General features: G+C 43.5%; 1 protein-coding gene across 1 annotated transcript in view; it reads right to left on the bottom strand.

The window, feature by feature from the left end:
- KCNJ4 (potassium inwardly rectifying channel subfamily J member 4) overlaps nucleotides 1-18587 on the bottom strand; it is a 208699-nt gene that overhangs the window by 52388 nt on the left and 137724 nt on the right. Inside the window, exon 2 of the mRNA XM_085600075.1 lies at nucleotides 17994-18118. Coding sequence (XP_085456201.1) covers nucleotides 17994-18037 — 44 coding nt within the window. The 5' untranslated portion in view covers nucleotides 18038-18118. The remainder of the gene's footprint in view (nucleotides 1-17993; nucleotides 18119-18587) is intronic.

The raw sequence follows: 18587 nt of genomic DNA, 5'->3' as shown, positions 1-18587 counted from the left end.
GGCTGTATGGGGGAGTACCATATGGTATGCGAAGTTGGGGAAGAGTAGCATCATCCTGTTGTTAGAGGTTGTATGTAATGAGTACCCAACGATACCGCAGCGAATACCCCAGCCTCACTGAAGCACCTATGAGGGAGTCAGGTGACAATACGCCGAAGGAAACACGTGCGCGGATTACCCCTGCCCAGGTTTGCAAATTCCTGCAAGTCATGAAAAACGACAAAGCCCCTGGGCCTAACGACCTCCCAGCTACTAAAGTGTGCTCCGTAAGAATGGGCCAAGCTGTCAACCCGCTTGTATAACCACACCTACATCACAGGCCAGATACCTGACTCATGGAGAGGCTCGATTTTATGCCCAATTCTTAAAAAAGAAGATCCCTCCCTTACTTCCAACTACCGACTTATAGCCTTTCTAGATCTAGAGGCCAAGGCCTATGCTCGGTGTGTTCTCACGTTACTAGAAGAATGGGTCTTGGAAAATAACATCTTATCATACTTCCAAACGGGGTTTTCTGCAGCCACCTCCACAAATGACAACATCACTGCTCTCGCCATCCTGAGCCATCAAACAGCCCAAAAAGTTGTCTTCCTCTTTACTGCTGCTTCATAGACAATAGTGCTGCCTTCGACAAAGTGGCACGCAACACTCTCTGGCAGAAATTTGACACTTGGGGATCCCAGGGGAACTACTCGGAGCCCTTATCTCTCTGTGCAAGAACACATGGGTGCGAGTGAGACCAGGTCCTTCGACCGTTTCAACAAAAATTTGCACCACAGATGGCCTGAAGCAAGGTTGCATTCTCTATACTGCCAATCTTGGGACATTCTTGAAGCACAGCAGCCTGCTTCCTCCACAATTGAGCCAATCGAAATCGAAACTGCACATCTTACAATATGCGGAGGATATCGTCATAATGGACCATGCCAAATCTGGTCTCCAACGTGCTCTGAGTAAGCTCGATGAATACAATAAAGCCAACCCTCTAAAAATTAATCAGGATAAGACCAAGGTCCTGATTTTCGGTTGCTGTCAAAAAAAGAAAAATTTTACCTGGAACATTGGGTCCGCGAAGATCAAATCGACACCCAAGTACAACTAGCTGGGGGTATGAGACAGCGAGTCCACTAGACTACTAGTCCTCCTAGCCTCCCTGAAAAAGAGAGCCGGAGCTGTGACACACCGCTTGACACGTTCCAATCAGACCCTGAGCAATGCCTCAGCCGATCCCATATAAAAGGTGATAAAAGCCACCCTTCCTCCTGCCCTAAGCTATGGGCATCAGGCCTTCCCTGAGGTGTGAGCGGCCAGTCTTGATAGTGTCCAAAATAGGACTTACAAACAAATTTTTCGACTTCCCAAATACACACGCAGGGCAAGATTACGACTCGAGCTGGGCCTCTCAAGACAATTTCTTACTTGCGAGGCCGATACACTGTAATATTACATAAGGGTACTAAAAGCCGCGGACAACACCCTTAAATCCTACTTAAAAGAAACCTTTGAGAGTCCAGGGAACTCATGAAACCGACTAATCGAAAAGGCTCTAAGATCTCTACAAATTGACGAATCAGCTCTAAAATCAGACTCCATTTCTTATGCAGTCTGGAAAAGGGCTATTAACAAGCAGGTGAGACAGATCTCGCCAGCAGGATCTCTGGACTTTAAAACGTCAACAACTCTGTCTGTTTTGAACGGTTCTTATCTCCGAGGGTTACTGCAACCATACCTCTCAGACAGCTTAAACGCACAGGCTCGCAGGAATATCATGTTTATGTGCCTCCTAGGCCTGCAAATGAATATAGCATGTTACAACGCATGCCATCACATCGCGTTCTATTACAACGCGGTCGTTACAATGACCGAGTTGTTAGAACGCGATACCTTTACATCGCAAGTCATTAGATCAACTTGCTGTAGGAGGCGTGCTGGACTTAGGAACAGTATAATTTACTATTTCAACTCCAGCCTGCGCAACAGCAGGGAAGGTGTTGGAATAGTAAATTATACTATTCCTTATGTTAGAGCGCCCCCTACAGCAAGTCGATCTAATGACTTGCGATTTAAAGGTATCGCGTTCTAACAACGTGGTCGTTATAACGACCGCGTTGTAACAGTAACACGATGTGACGGCAGCGTTGTAAGAGCTGTTTCCCCTGCAAATCATCGATTTTAACCAATGGGCCCTGCATAATATGTAACTATAGGTCCGAATCGAGGCTCTACCTCCTGTGCTGCAGTCTGTCCTCTGACGCCCTCAGGAGATCTCTTCTAAAGCCATCATACCTAAAAAAAGAACATCTACACATGCTTGGAGGCATGAACACTTTGTTTTATCCAAACAGACACTCAAACGCTCTCAAGGTGCGGAAAATATGTGAGAATGCTGGAAGACTTCCGTTCCCTTCGTACAGTCCCTTCCAAACCGGTTTCTGTTCCTCAAAAACGTATAACTGATTACTTTATGGTTTGCCCTAGAGTTTTATTAACACACTAAGCCACTTTATACGTCTTATCTCCGATTTCAATGTTTTTATTCTTAGGGCTACTGTACAAGAACACCTTTTATGAATAATGATTTTACTTTACCTTAATTGAGTACCCCACAGAACGCGAAGTTGGGAAAGCATGAGACTCTGAAGTGAGAAGTTGCATTGAGAAGTGTCACATGAGTTCAATGTGGGGGAAGAAATGTCCCATGTTGCAAGGTTGCAAGAGTGTAGTAAAAATGAAGGGAAGTGTAATAACCTGTGGGGTTGTGGGTGATAGTCACAGGTTTCGCCTGAATGTTCTGTGCTACTGGTTGTTTTTCTGTAAAATGGGTAGTAGTGTGGTACAGGAGACTGAATACATTTGTGATAGTCTTGTGCTACCATTATTCAGTTTGCATACAATGGAGTAAGTCAGTGTTGAGTTTCAATAGTATTGTTTGCTGTAGCTCTAGTGTGTTGTAGGTGAGTACTTCACAACCAGCTGATGGGTCTGATTTCAATGGCTGTATTGCTGGACTGCTCTAGTACTTGATTGTTGGACAGTGTCAAAAATTGTTTTCAGTATGCATCTGTTGGAGGCTGTCGTTATTGTGTTCCGAATATGTCTTGACTTTTTCTGGTGCATTTTTAAGAAGACATGGTACCGGGTGCAGATAGGTGTTTTTTTTCGTCTGCCACTTGGACTTGTTGATTTATCTAGCTAGTGTAACTAGTGTTTCTGTACCTGTTCTTATGTAAAGTGCTCTGACACCTAGTTTGCAGTTTATAAGCTGCTAAATAAATACATAAATAAATAAATTATAGGTTAGGCCATGCATCGCACCTCTGGCTCAGGGAATAACATGCTTCAAAAGAGCCTGACCGGCAGATGGTCCAGCTGGAAAAGACCATGGGGCAGTTGGAAACATTCCAACAGTAGACAACACATGGCACCTTATGTCAAGAGACCTGGGGCAGCGTAGAAAACCCAGCTGACACCTAGACTCTGCCGCTGCAGTTTAGGATGGAATGAAACACTGTATTATCTACCAGCCACGAATAAGAAAAACTGCCCAAAAGAAAGTATTGTGTTTGTAGGAGGGTAAATCTTCAAGAAAAATTAAACATTTCCACATGGTACCAAGAACTTTCATATTTCCCAGTGTAAGTAGCTCATCCAGGCCAGGTTTCCCTTTGCAATCTAGTATTTGTAGTCCTATTTATCCCATTATAAGATCAGGACTACAGTCCCAGCATCCAACAAATAAACCTGGACTGGATGAGCTACACACACATGGATCTGGGAAACTTGAGAGCTCTGGGTACCAGATAATGTGAGAGCTGAGCAAAAAGATCACTTAAATTGAAGACATGGGGCCCTGAATGTTAAAGGGTGTTCTGCTGGAGCAGGGTACACACCCTCAGGGATGCAAATAGGGTTTGTTTTAATCTAGTTGGCATTGGGCACCTCGTTCACCTACAGATACCAAATGTCACCTGAAAGTGACCACCCATTCTGACGTTATAAAACTACAGCCACAACTACTACATCATCAGTCCCATCACACCTCCACAAAGCCATTCGACCCCTGCCAGCTACCACCACCAGTGCCCACCACATTACAAGACCAACACCCCTCATAACTCACTGCAAGAGCAGGATGGTTCCTCCAAATGCCCCTGTGGCATCATTAAATGAACAATGCCCTCCATTATGTCATCTATGCTAAGTCACATGACAAAGCAATCGGGAGCCCGTTGTTTCTACGAACCAGCACTTTCCCAGGACTGAGGCAGTCGGGGGACTGCATCTCCCAACGACCCTTGCGCCTGGAGGCGCAGCGCCATTTCCTACGTGCCGGAGGTGCTTAAAGGCACTCTCGGGCCCTGCAGCGCAGGAGCCCGTTCTTTCTACACACCAGCACTTTCCCGGTACGGAGGCAGTCGGGGGATTGCATCACGCAACGACCGTTGCGCCAGGAGGCGCAACGCCATTTCCTACGCACCGGAGGCCGTTAAATGTACTCTTGGCCACCCCGCAGCACGGCAGCCCGTTCTTTCTACACACTTGCACTTTCCCAGTACGGAGGCAGTCGGAGGATTGCATCACCCAACGCTCCTTGCTCCAGGAGGCGCAGTGCAATTTCCTACGCGCCGGAGGCGCTTAAAGGTACTCTCGGGCCCCCACAGCGCAGAAGCCGTTTTTTTCTACGCACCAGCACTTTCCCGGTATGGAGGCAGTAGAGGAACTGCATCTCCCAACAACCTTTGTGCCTGGACACGCAGTGCCATTTCCTACGGGCCGGAGGCGCTTAAAGGCACTCTCGCGCCCCAGCAGCGCGGGACGTGCACTGGCGTTCCTGGTCTGTGCTTGGGCAAAGCCCGGGCCAAGGGCAGGCCCGTCTGCGCCCGTCAGCTGCCGGGAAGAGGCTGGGCTGGGCCAGGTCCTTTGGTTGTCTCATGTGAAACTTGCTGATTGTTTTTGGAGCGTAGGACGTGAATTCCTTTTCATCAAGAAGATATTTTAATCTGTTTTTAAATAGTGTATTAGTGTCCTCCCTGGTTTACTTGGTCCGCCCAATTAGTCTACATCGTGCCTTACATAAGGTTAGCGAATTCAGAGCTTGTAACATGGGCAAAAGGAAACCGGCCGCCCTGCAAGGGGGGCCCCCAGGCGGCTGTGCGGCAGGGACCATTGGCCCATTCTTAACCAGGGCAGCACATGTGATCACACAGGAGATAGCCCTGACTGAGAGAAGGCTTTCGCTGGAGGCAGTGAAACGTGCCCAGGAGCCTGCCGTGGACTGGAATGGTGAGGCGCAGACAAAAATAGGGGACCTTGTGGGGATCTCAGAGGGACCTTTAAGCTCCATTGAACCTGTGCCCATATCCCCAGTGGCCCTCCCTGATGAGTTAGAAGCATCTTCAAATACCCTGACAGCTATTCCGGCAGAGGGAGATGATTTAACTTCTGACTTTCCTCCGTCCAAGAGAAAACGAATAGTTTGTAATAAAGCCATGAGGAAGTCTCCACGGACAAAAACCTGACTATCTGCTGGCCCAAATCTTGAACAGTTGCTGAACATTCTTTTTGTAAGGTTGGAGCAAATGACTAAAGCCCTTTTAGCACCAACAATGTCAAAGCTGGAAGAGGTTGAGAGGGTAGCCCATGCTTCTACTGTCACATGCAATAAATGTATTATAATGTTAAATCCAGTGTGGGGGGGGAGAGGTCCTCATGTTCATTGTCTACGAACCCAAATCAAACTCTTCAGGTACTACGTTTCAAAGACCCAGTGATGAGGAAATGCCCAGTGGCCCTAGGCATAACAACATGCCTGGGGAGCTTACTTCAGCAGCCCAGAGAGCACAGGTAGTGCAGATGAGCAGGCCCCCATCCTCCAGGATAGGCCTACGATCTGTATGCACCCTGCCCCATTCCAATTGTCTAAGGATGAGAACCAATGCATCCTTGACCTGCCCCTCGAATCTGCACCACTTGTAGCAGTATTACTAGGGGTCCCCCCACGTTCTCAAGGATCTAGAGAAACCTCCCTGGATCTTATACATAAGGTTACTCACTAGTGTAGTAAGAATGTAGTAAATGCCCAGAACATATCTTCCGATATCATTATGGGCAGAAGAGTGGGACGGATAGGCCTTCGGACAAAAAAAATGGTCTGGGAGACTGCATAGTTGTTCATTTTAAGAACTCTGCACTAGCCATGTCGCTAGTTGGCTGTGCTTATAAGAGTAGCTACAATTAGAACAGTCCCCCAACAATACCTCTATCCCCCCAGGCAGCCGCCTGCCCTTGCTCAATGGCAGTTACCTGTACATCCATTCAGGCACGGCCACATAATTAATACAGATACAACTCTACCCATGAGTAACCGCTTCCAACATCTAGCAAGTCTTCAGGGCATGGATGAAAATGACTGACAAGAGGGAAATATGATCCAGGAGAATAATTTATTCCACATGGTCCCAAACATCTTAATCTCCACAGCACCTAAGCCCACCAAATGGGTGATAAATCCCCTGACATCCTTACCTTCTCAACCTCTTCTGCTGCTCCATATGAGAAGGTCCTTTCGTGGAACGTCGTGGGTCTTATGTCAAAAAGGGGCAACTTATCCTGGGAAAATTTTCTTTCAACATACCATGTTATCGCCCTACAAGAAACGTGGGAGGCCAATGACTGTTTTTTATTTAGACGGTTTCACTTCATTCCATTAACAAGCCACCCCTTCGAATATGGGAAGAGCTAGAGGGGGTTTGCTTCTAAGGTTTTCACTCAAACTCTCTTGTAAGACCCGAATGATTGAATGCCGATCAAATCATGTGTTAGCAGTAGAGTTGTCTTTCAAGTATCTCCCTACCTTGCTGGTGGTTCATTTTTAGAACTCCTTTTCCAGGAGCCATGACTTTGAACACCTCCTAGCTTTAGAGGATCTTTTGGAACGTTATCAGGAAGATAAATTAGGTTCCTACCACCTAATAATTTTAGGGGATTTTAATATCCATCAGTGTATTTCTAATTGTATTTTAACGTCGGACCAGGGGACTCTTCTTCCTTCACCTAATCACTTTGAGCACACACCTTCAGGTACTTTCTTAGAAGGTCTTCTCTCAACTCATAACCTACACTGCCCTCAGCAAAAAGACACGTTGCTTGGGTTCCTACTTATGCAGGGAATGGAAGGTCCAGTACCATTGACTAAATACTGCTGTCTGCACCTCTAGCCTTGGCTGTAGAGGAAATGAATGTCTCTTGGTCAGGTCTTAGTGATCATAATCCTCTCACACTTGTATTATCCCTTTTTGCCATTGACACCGAGGAGGCGACTACCAGTATCACAAATAAAAATATTAGCACTAAAGATCAAGCCCACATGATAAAGTGGGAAAGGATTGCCCCTGAAAGCTTCATGGACAATCTATATACCGTTTGTGCCTCTGATGTCCAAGCATGCTTAGACCCCACCACACATGGTAGAGTTATCTTAGAGGCCTTTGGAAAAATAACTAACCTAATATCATCTAACCTAACCACTGTGAGCAGAGCAAGTTGCCCTAAGGCCATGACATGGTTCGATGGTACATGCTCTGCGACCCACAGGGAGCTTTTGCAGGCCCTAAAACTTCACCCTAGGGACGAAGTGGAAATCAGGAGCAGAAGAAAGGCATACAAACTAGCAGTGCAGGAGAGGAAGAGGCAGATGAGAGATCAGGCCTGGGAGACATTAGGGCAAGCGAGTTGCCAGATAGCTCTAATTTTTGATCGGTGGTTAACAGTCCCTTTTTTCCTGAAATATCAAATTCCAACACTGACTGTATAATCCCGGCTGACCAATGGGTACAACACTTCGGCCATATTTTTAGCGGCACTAATCTAGGAGAATCTAAGGCTCATGGGGACGGTGGGCCAACCTTTATTGTAGTATAGATGAGGTCTATCATACAATCACTTCCACATCTGGAGGAAAGGCTCCGGGCCCAGACGGGGTTCTAGCAGATTTATATAAGGCTGACCCAAAGGTTTGTGCCAAGATTTTAGCTCACATTTTTAATGCAGCATGTTCATATGGTTTCCCCCATCCTGGGCAAAGGCAGTAATTATCCCCATTTTCAAAAAGGGTGCACGGGATGACCCCGCATGTTACAGACCGATCTCACTTTTAGACTCCGCTGCTAAAATTATGGGCAAAGTGATACTGGATCGCCTAACGGCATGGTTTGATCATTTAAATGTAATTTCCGATTTACAGTATGGTTTCAGGCCGGGCAAAGGGACTTAGGATCAATGTCTTAATTTACGTTTAGTGATTGGGAAATATACCATTGCCAAGAAGGGAATTTTACATTTGGCTTTTATGGATTTGGCTCAAGCCTTCGACTGTGTAAATAGGTCTAAATGATGGCTGATTTTAAGTGACATGGGCCTTTATGCAGAGCTGCTGGCTTTTTTACATACTACCCACGAAAATAACACGGCTGCGGTCAGATACAAAAGAAACGACGGTTTGATGAATACCTGGGCCATGAAGAGAGGAGTACGTCAGGGTTGCATCTTGGCCCCCCGGTTTACGATTTATATAAATAAGTTAGGGGACTTCTTAATCTTTAGTTGCAAAGCTATCCCCAGGGTTGGTGCCAAGATGATCTCTGCACTCCTATATGCAGATGACACGGTCCTGCTTGCTAGAACTGCCGTGGGCCTTCAATTACTTTTAGATGGTTTTATAGCTTTTATGGACTCTTTAGACCTGACTACAAATTTTATTAAATCACACACCATGTGCATAGGCCCCCGAAAGCCCTCAAAGGTCAAATTCTACTGTAAGGGGGCCAAACTAACTAAAGTCCCAACCGTCCCCTATTTAGGGCTACTTTTTGATGAGCGTGGTTCTTGGTGCGCACAAATTACACAAAAAGAGAACAATCTAACTAGGGCAGCGGGGGCTACACTGAGTTTTGCTAAAAGATTAGGGTCAAAACCCTTCCCCGACCTGATGAAGATCTATAAAGCAAAGTGCATCCCCATGGCAACTTATGGTTGTGATGTTTGGGGTTACAAGGATGGAAAGGATATCCAGGGAGCTGAGGACAAGTTCATGTGTAAGCTTTTGGCAGTCCCGCCCACTACCCCGGCATTTATACTATATGAAGAATTAGGGGTGGGGTACATCTCCGATCTAATAGCGGTAGCCCCCCTGTTGCGTTGGCTGGGAATTTGGGCTTGTCCAATCACTAATTTAAACCAACTTCTAATCACTGACTGTATAGAGCTGGAGGGGGCTAAGGACATCCCTTGGCTAAAATACGTAATTTATCTGACAAAATGGCTCGGCTGCCCAGACCTGTACTTGAGCCCTTAATCTTTGGGTAAATTAACAGTCAGAACCATTAAACAACAGTTCCTGGACAAACGCCAGGGGCTTAGGGAGGAAAAAGAGTTGGCAAAGCCTACGGTGAGAAGGTATGTTACACTGCCCTTGTGCAATCAATCTTACTTGTTGTTAGTAACGCCTTTCATCGCTTTGTGTTGACCAGATTTCGATTGCATTTGGTGCCCTGACTTCTGGCTGTCCCCCAAGGTTTTACAAATCCTGGTTTCCTAAAACCTTGTTCTTGTGACATCTTCTCAGAGCAGGATACCTTACATTTTATTTTTTTCTGTGACATTTATCTCCCAAGTCAGGCCCGCTCTACTGTACCTCCAAATGTTATCGGCTCCTATAGTTTGTTTCGGGGTTGCAACTTTTTTAACAGGAGACATTAGGCATAGGAAAAAGTTGTTTTTATAGTAGCTGCCTGCTTTTATCTTGTCTTGACCCCAGAGTCCATTTTATGTCAATATTTGTACTTTACGATATAATGCCTATTGCATTTGGTCTTTAGCACTTTGAACTTTATATGACACTCTTCGTCTCAACTCATAACCTAAATTCTGTACCTTTATTAATATTAAGGATGTTCTTATTTTTTCTTATTAAAGTAACTACGTTTTTTTTATTTATTTAAATCGAATATATGTTGATGAAATGTATCCTTTTTAACATGTTTGCTTTTATGGCTTTTGAGTTGCCAAATAAAGTACCTTTTGACTTGACTTTGACAAAGCAACCTTGGCTGAATAGCTCCTTGTTCAACTGCATTAAGGACTGTATGATATGTGGGAAATGTACAGGTTCTATTTTTATTGCAATTCACAGAATATTACAATATGTCACACATTACTGCATATAACCATGACAAAAGTGTGACATCAAATAACACTGCATCATATTACAACAAAGGGGTGGCAAAAGAAACATGCTACTTGCATTTAACTACATTCTTCACATTGGTATCTTTTATGGTATCTCATACTTGAGTGCCAAGGTCTTTACCATAGTAGTAAACAGTGCTACTTGAATGACTTTAAAATGATGTTTGTTTAGACGTACAGCGACCCAAATGAAAAACATCAAAAAGCAGCCAATGTGGTATATTTGGTCTGAATTCCCCTGCCCCTACAGGCCACCACTGCTCATATTTCAAAGCACATGTGTGAAAGGTTAACCTCAAATTGAGCTTCTGAATCGGGGAGGAGGAAGGGCCTCGTTTGAATCTATTAAAAAGGTACCAGTGCTAGAGGACTGTAGTTACATTTAAATAACTTGGGGCCTGAGTTAGAGTTTTGTGGATGGGGTACTCCATTACAAACATGGCACTTGTAATATAACAGACATGATATTCGTCACGTTTTGACAGAGTAGTTTGTATGCCAAGCTGTAAATAAGACCCTTCAGTCTTTTCCAGCATTGGATCTTTCATAGATCCATATGCTTGAATCAGAATAGTGAGCGGCATGTTCAAATCTTCATCGACATAAAAAAAACACACCAAGCTGCAACTAGGAGAACAAGCTCACCTGCTTGCGACAAACCGCCTACCCTACTGCTGGTTCTGTTGCAACTTCTGGTTCCAAATAGCAGTACTTGATGAATAAATTAAAGCTATTCTATTAGGCTGCACTGCAAATGTTCAAAAGACATTCTTTTCCTATAGAGCTGCTGTTTCCGCACACTGCTTGTCCAATGAGCAGTCATTCTTCCTGAAGGAGGAGTTTAGTTTTGATTAAATAGAAAGTGATGGTCACAGCCGCATTACTAGGTGTGGAAAGACAGTAGGCTTTCCCTGACTGACTAAAATTCTAAAATCGTTGATCAATGATGTTGAAGTCTTTTGTCCTTTTGACACAGAGATTTAAGGAATTTGTTAAGCTGGTGTAATTTCAAGATAAGGTACCAGCCTTTCAGAATTCTTCCAAGTGGGAAAATCCTTTGTTTCGCTGTGATCTGGGGTGGGGCTCTGGGGTTCCTTTTAGCAGCATGGAGATGATTTTTGCCTTAAAGAGCCTGGGGTCTTGATGGATTCTCCTTCCACAATGTGAACTAATGAAGTTTTTCAATGAATTCCAGCAACTGTCTAAACTGGACCCACCATGTGCCTAGGACTCACCGTTTTGATTTGACCGACTGCTGTTCCTGGATGCAGGTTACAGTTCTTCCCGCAACCTCACTGTGGTATCTGTCCATCACCTATGGTACTTGCACTGTAGAAGATAACAGAACATTGTAGAAGAGACTAGAACAATGGGACCTTGCGGTCACAAAGATCTAGCATGTAGATTGAAGAGCCTGCATGCTCCTTAACTGGCAGTTGGTAAGCTGTGGCGTATGGAATAAACCTGATGCTTCTTTCACTCTCTAGTCTGCTTATTGAGTAATCCTTATATCTTGCATTGAACACTCACCTTCTGTGGCATGGGGCACTGTGAGGAAGTAGTCAGAAAATGTTTGGGCAGCGTAGGTGAGAAGTCTGCCTCCCTTCATTGTGTCTTGAGACCTGGCCTGGGATTCTCGTCTGCATTTAACCCCAGGAGTAGGAGGATCTCTGTTGAGATCTAGAATGTGCAGATGATAAAAATACTTGTGGTTGTAGAAATGGTGTTGCTGAGGGGACTGGTAGCCTTCACAAGATGTTGGCTAGTTGCAACCTTGCACTACAAAAATTGCCTGATATTGAAATTGGAGGATAACTATGGAGCTTGCTCTCTTCGTGTCAGCTGTGATAGGTTGTTCTGCTTCATCAATACATCAATGTTGTTTCCAAAATCTTTTCTTCAGCAAAGAGTATATTTTACACCCCATTTTGCACTTCCAGCTGGAAACGTTCATTCAACCTTGGCAATGCAGGTCTGCCCTCCGCGGCGGCTGTATAATGCCATCACTTAACATATCTAGAACCTCATTAATGGTAGCCAAATACCCTCTTGCTAATGGCCTTGGTTTCTTCTTTCTTGGCTGAAGGATAAGGTCCAAATGAGGCTTTGTTCACCCAGATGGTCTATCATGTACTGCAGTATGGCCAGAAATCTTGCAGCTTTGATTAAGGTTGCAGCCTTAGTACTGACCTGTTTCACGAAGGCGATCACCCTTCTCCCTTTGCAGTGAGGAGGTGCAGTACAAAAAGAGGCAGAATTTCCGGAAGGTCAGTAAGCTACCACTAAAGCAATCACGTCTGCTCTCTCCATGGCCCTGCTAAGGATGATTGGGTCCGCCAGCAGGTTGCAGATAATGCCCTCAATAATGAGTATGTCTTGGACAATTTGTGTCTATGGTAGTTTCGTCAGGAAAACTACAGATTTGTCTTTCAGAACTATGGGTGTTCTTGAAGCATACCCAGCTTTTTTAGCCCCTTACCAGAACACTCAATGGAGATGGACTTAGACCCTCTGTCAGTGTCCCTTTATTAGGAACTTTACTTTTAGAGTTGTCTAATTCTTGAAATCTCTTGCCTAATGGTTAACAATGAAGACAGTACATGCATACCTTGTTGGACCATCCTCTTTTTATAAACCACATCAAGCACAAGGCCTTGAACAATTATTTATTCTCTTTTGAAGATTGAGCCACCAAAAGAAAGCAGAGTTTATCCTGGACTTAAACCCAAAACACCTCCCAGCTGAAGAGGCTATTAGTCACTTCTTGGGAAAAGGGTTAGGGTAGTATCTGATCTCAAGAGCATAGTTAATCTATCAAGGAACTCCCTTCACACACAGCACGCTGTAGAACTCAGATGTGCTGGTCTCCAGGGGCGCCGGCTTTCAAAGCACACGGAGCTCATTTGCTGATGTTTTTTTTTATAATAAGGTGAATGTGCTAATAAACAAACCTTACACAGTAATCTTAATCCGTAATAATAGTTTTATTGCTATTGTAAAGTATTTTGGGACTTCCAATTTGACAACCACGAATGATTCAAGCATAAAAACTCTGAAAAATCCAGTGCTAGAGAACAAAACTCTGAATTTCAGAATGCCAAAAACCACTCTAACTTTGGCACAACTTTGCATAGGGCCAGATACATCTGACCAAGATAGTAAGTCCTGTCTCCCTATTGGGTACTGTGTGGTCTTTTTCATCCTTTATAAATGGTGCAGTCATGGAATATCCCACTTGTTAAGGTCTCTGACCGTACCTACTGGAAGTTATTTGTCTACAGCAGCGATATATGGATGTGCCCACTAGATAATTGTGTGTCCAGCAAAAGCACTGGATTCCCACCAAATGTTTGGGCAATGGGAAAATTAGTCCCCATTGATAGTAACTAGTCCATTCAAATGTTTCGCATAAATCATGTATCCGCAGAATAAAATATTGTGGCATGAAATACATTTTCTATCAATGTCTTTGTGCCTGAACATTTCATGCCAGTAAAATTACCACAACCGTGTGCAAGTGTTTTGGAATCGTATGCTGAGAGATGCCACTGTATATCTGGGACTGTGCAAATATTCTAGAATGTCTCTATCAAATATGGTAGCATGTTGCCAATATCTCCCTGGAGGCTCAAATTCTCAAGAATACTACATGCTGGAATTTCCCCGAGAGTAGTATCATGGTGATGCACAATGTACCACCCTCCCACAACCTCGGCAAATGAAATGGCAGGATGCTGCTCAGAAACATGAGGGTACTGCTAAAACACACCAGAGCTGTGCGAGATTTCCAAGTGTCCAGCTCAGATAAGTAAGGGCTTGAAGAGCTGTTCAATGTTCCAGAGCTGATCAAGAACTGCTCAGTGAATAAGTGCTGCTCAAAGTAACAGGCCTGCTCAGTGTACCAAGGCTGCTACCCCACTAGGACACTCTCACACTCATCAAATGGCAAAATAAAAAGATCTCCGCCAAAGTGACCCTTCGGGAGACCCGTAGAGCATTGCAGCGTTGGCCCAACGAGGAGCACCCGCCCAATGATAAAGCATGACATCTCTAGGGATGTGTGAGGGCAACAAGAGACATTCTTGTTGACTGTCTCCTAACAATTCGAGCAGTATCTAGTAATCTATTCTCTTTCTCTTGGCACCCTCAATGTCTTATTAGGAACAGTAACCCCTTTTTGAATTGGGTAGACTGTAAAGTGCTAGTGTCCCTGCTAACATATGCCATGGCTGCTCATTGTGCCAGTGAAACTGCTTAAAAGGGCACTGATTTTACATTGTAGCTCATCCTGATATTAATTTAGTCTAGGGGTGTTACTACACGTTTCATGGGCTGCTGCTCATCGTGTAAAAAAGAGAACAGGCCTCTTCTCCAAGTCTAGCTTCTAAGTGTTTACGCCTGCAGGCTCCTTTCTACTCTGTATAGAAAAGTATTGGAAAGCATGATTAATGCCAAAAAGCCACAATTACCTCTTTCTGTGTGTATGGCACAGAGATACCCTTTGGAACCGGGTGCAATCTGAACCATCCACGGACTAGAGTATGTCCGTGGTTACTTATCACAACCCGTAAGCATGTGAATGAAGTAACCTGCTACATTTCTGTTCTTTGACAAGAAAAAATACGAGATGTTATGGATTGCTTTATGGATAAAGGTAGATTTTATCAAAAGTTTAAACCTGTTAGCCCTTAAGACCTTATTTTGATTATGGTACAATTCCTTTGATTCTTAACAAGCACATGTATACATGTAATAAGATTCAATGCAATAGATCAAATAAAATAAGAGAAATCTCGACAAGATGCTGGAAGAATTAATATTATAAAGAATCTTGACAAAATACTTATTGCGTGCACTAATCAAATGACTGACATGAAATAATGGCGATAAAACAAATATTTATTCACAGATGGTATTGGACTCTGAACAGAGATACAGATGGAAAAGAAAAGTACAACTGGGAAAGAACTTACAAGTTATCTCTCAGAGAACAACAATGATGATGAATATTAATAGGTATGGTAAGATAATAAAACTACTTGATATACTGATATAGTGGGAATGGACTGAATATGTCTGAATGTTTTTGAGATATGGCTAGGTGGAATTACTTTGAGGTTTATGTGAGGTTAATGAATATGTTTGGACTTGATGCTGCAGTTGAATAATATTCTAATATTCGAGAACTAATAGTCTAGGATGGTGATAACAGAACCACAAATACATTGACATGATTGAACTTTCAACTGTAAGTATGATGTGTTTTTTTTAGGTTTGACTGTGTATGGTACTTGCACCATTCATGATGAACATATTGTATTCTATATTCACTTTAAGCAGCTTATGGTCAGCCACTATCAGCAATTGGCTTATTTTGTCTTGGAATCTTCAACCATTTTCTTACAACACTGTCAGCACATCTTGGATCAGTCCACAGGCCTATTTTGGTGTCACCTTTTTTTGTTGGTTGTTTAAAATATATTTTTGTGACTGTATGTGGATTGCATAATGCACTATTTCAAAGTAAGGAAGTCTCCGGGTACGCACTGGGGGTCGAGCACTAGCAAAGGCATCTGAAAAACGGATACTATAGAAACAAAGCCATTAGTTTAACGCTTCCACTTTAGTACGGACAAAAGCAATTAAAATGCCTACAGTTGTACAAAACAATTTTAAAAGATTGCTTTGTGTATATAATGCATGGATAAGATGATAACTTAAAAGTGTGATGAAAAAGTATACTTTCTACATGTAAAGTAGTCCCACATGCATTCCAGTGGTGGTTGAAGGATAAACCTATATAGCATTAGAAAAAAGTTGAGACTGGAAATATTTCGTTCCCTGATCCAAGATGTGATTGACAATTTCTTAAGCCAATTGCTGAAGTGACCTGAGGAAAAGAAGCCAATAGCTAAAACAGGGTGACCCAAAAGCCCTTTTCTGTATGGAGTGTATGTATTGACTACAATATGGTCCCCATGAATCGCGCAGCACAATTACATGTCATACCTGAATAAGGTTGCTTTATTTTCAGCTGTATGAACTTTTAAGATGCTCGTGTCAGTGCTTGCCCCCAAGTACACAAAAAAAGATTTGGCAAAGCCAATAACGTCGTAAAATGACAACCAGATTGGCATTACCAATTATTGATTATAATTGGGGCTTACAAAAGATAGTACAAGATGGTGAAAGTACATGAATTGTTAGATTACTGTTTTTTGTTTATTTCACAGATGTGATGCAACTAGTAAAGATTATTGAAAGAGCACCCCTGAAAAAGGAGAATGATCATCAAAATGCATAGGATTCTGTCACGTGGTCTCCCACATGCTTAATTGAAATGGATGGTTTCAGATGGAGGGCACTGACAATCAATTTTGGGGACCGGGATTTATTTTTCATCATTAGGCTTTTACCCAGAGCAAGAGCGACCAAGGCAGAAAAGGGAAAAAGATGAAGAAGAGAAACATGGGGAAATAGAGACAAAAGGAGAAATGGGGTATAACAAAGAACTTGCATGAGTGAGATAGACTGGCAGGAAATGTATGGTGGTGGAGATACGAGGCATGACGTTAAATTAAAGCTAGGCAGCCTTAGCATTCTGGAACCACGACATTGAGAAGCACGCTTCTAAAACATTTTTGAGGATGTTTATTTTTTTTTCTACAAATTAAGCATCGGACAAATCCGGGATTTGTAAGAATAAACAGAAATTCAGAATATTAGTTTGGAGAGAAAATGATAATTCAATATGAAATAAACTAAAGCAATGCACATGAAAATAATGAATTTAACATTATAAATGAATGTAAAAATCACAAGTATATTTTTATATAATGTTTGCCGAAAAGACTGATGAATAGCGATAGATGATAACCGGGCGTCCCGAGGGACCTCCGTTTAACCCCTTCAGAAATCAAGTGTACCGGCTCCAAGAGAGCTGTTTAGATGTTAAAACCCTGAAGTTGGTGCTTCAGGCGGCAATGGCAGCAGACCGGAGGGAGGGGGTGAAGGGGGGTTCAAATGTTCACTTGAGAGGAGGAGGACTGGTCAGTCCAGCAGAATCATGTGCAGCACCCAGGAGAAAGACTGCATCTGCTCAGGAGTTGCTCGTAGTCGCCGAGCACTGGGCAGCTTCGCGAAAGATCGAGAGATCACAGGTGCCTTTACCAGCACTCTCTTTGCAGCATGAAATGGGTAGAGAAAGGAGCTGCGATTAAGGTACATACTAGTAGATTGCGTTAAATTGTCATTGAATGTTTCGCTGCTTTTTCTCACTCGTATCTAAATTCCTTTCTTTAGAATGCAGTGAAAGAGTATCTAATGTGGCTATATTTAGTTTTTGGTGTGGATTTTTTTTCGGATTGGGATAGTAATGCAGATTTGAGTGGTAGAATGAAATGACCAGGTTTGGGGCAATTCATCCAGAAGCTGGGCCCTCTTCCTGCCATAGAACAGTGGTGTCAAAGTGCTGTTAAATCTGTGATGTAAATTGTCAAAGCTTGCATACAGCACCCCAAAAGGCTGCACTATATCACAACAAAAAACACGGTGTGTTCCAGAAAATAAATAAGATTGACATTATGACAAAAACACAACATTTCTGAATATTGCATTATATTACAAAAGAGGTAAGACATCCTTAACTGCGTTACGTCAAAACAAAGATACATTACAAAAAATGTGTATGTAAAACATGCGACTTGTTCTTACAAGAAGTACATTTGCATCAGACATGCAAGACTCACCTGTTGGCACGGACAGCCCCCATAGCTGTTCTAATCCTCTGCATGTGCGGTGTTGGGGGCGGGACTCAGAGCTCTGCAGGGCAGTTCTTCACTGGGGGCCAGGAGGGGCCTGGCTGGGGTCCTCCCTGTTGGGAAAAAAGCTTGCTTAATATTTATATTGGAGAGGAGTGTTAGATGAGAATTACATTGAGGGACAGGGTTAGACAATCCAACTAGAGGCATGCCTACTACTGCCAGAAGCGTGGCCCCTTCATTTTTGACTCGGAGATGTGACCCACTGAGGCCTCTGAGTGCGAAGTAGCAAAAATGGTGTCAGAAGTGGGATTTGGGTTCTTGCTAAGGGGCTGCACAAGGAATGCATCTGTGGGTGTGGCTGAAGGCCTCAGACCCAATCTGCGAAACCTGTTATGTTACTTAGACCATGGAATGTCGCCATTGCAGCAGGGTGGCTGGAGCAAGGGGACCCAATAACCACATCATTTGGCCACACGAAACACAGTGGCCCGAGGAATGTGTTTGTCAATATCTATGGAGTTCGGATGCCCTCAAACCATTGATGGTTAACCATCACTGACAGTGCTTTAAATGGGCCAG

Source organism: Triturus cristatus, chromosome 4_2 (genome assembly GCF_964204655.1).
Source record: "Triturus cristatus chromosome 4_2, aTriCri1.1, whole genome shotgun sequence".
In the NCBI taxonomy this organism is placed as follows: Eukaryota; Metazoa; Chordata; class Amphibia; order Caudata; family Salamandridae; genus Triturus; species Triturus cristatus.
Note: the sequence above shows the minus strand (reverse complement) of the source record. Positions and strands in the feature narration are given on the sequence as shown.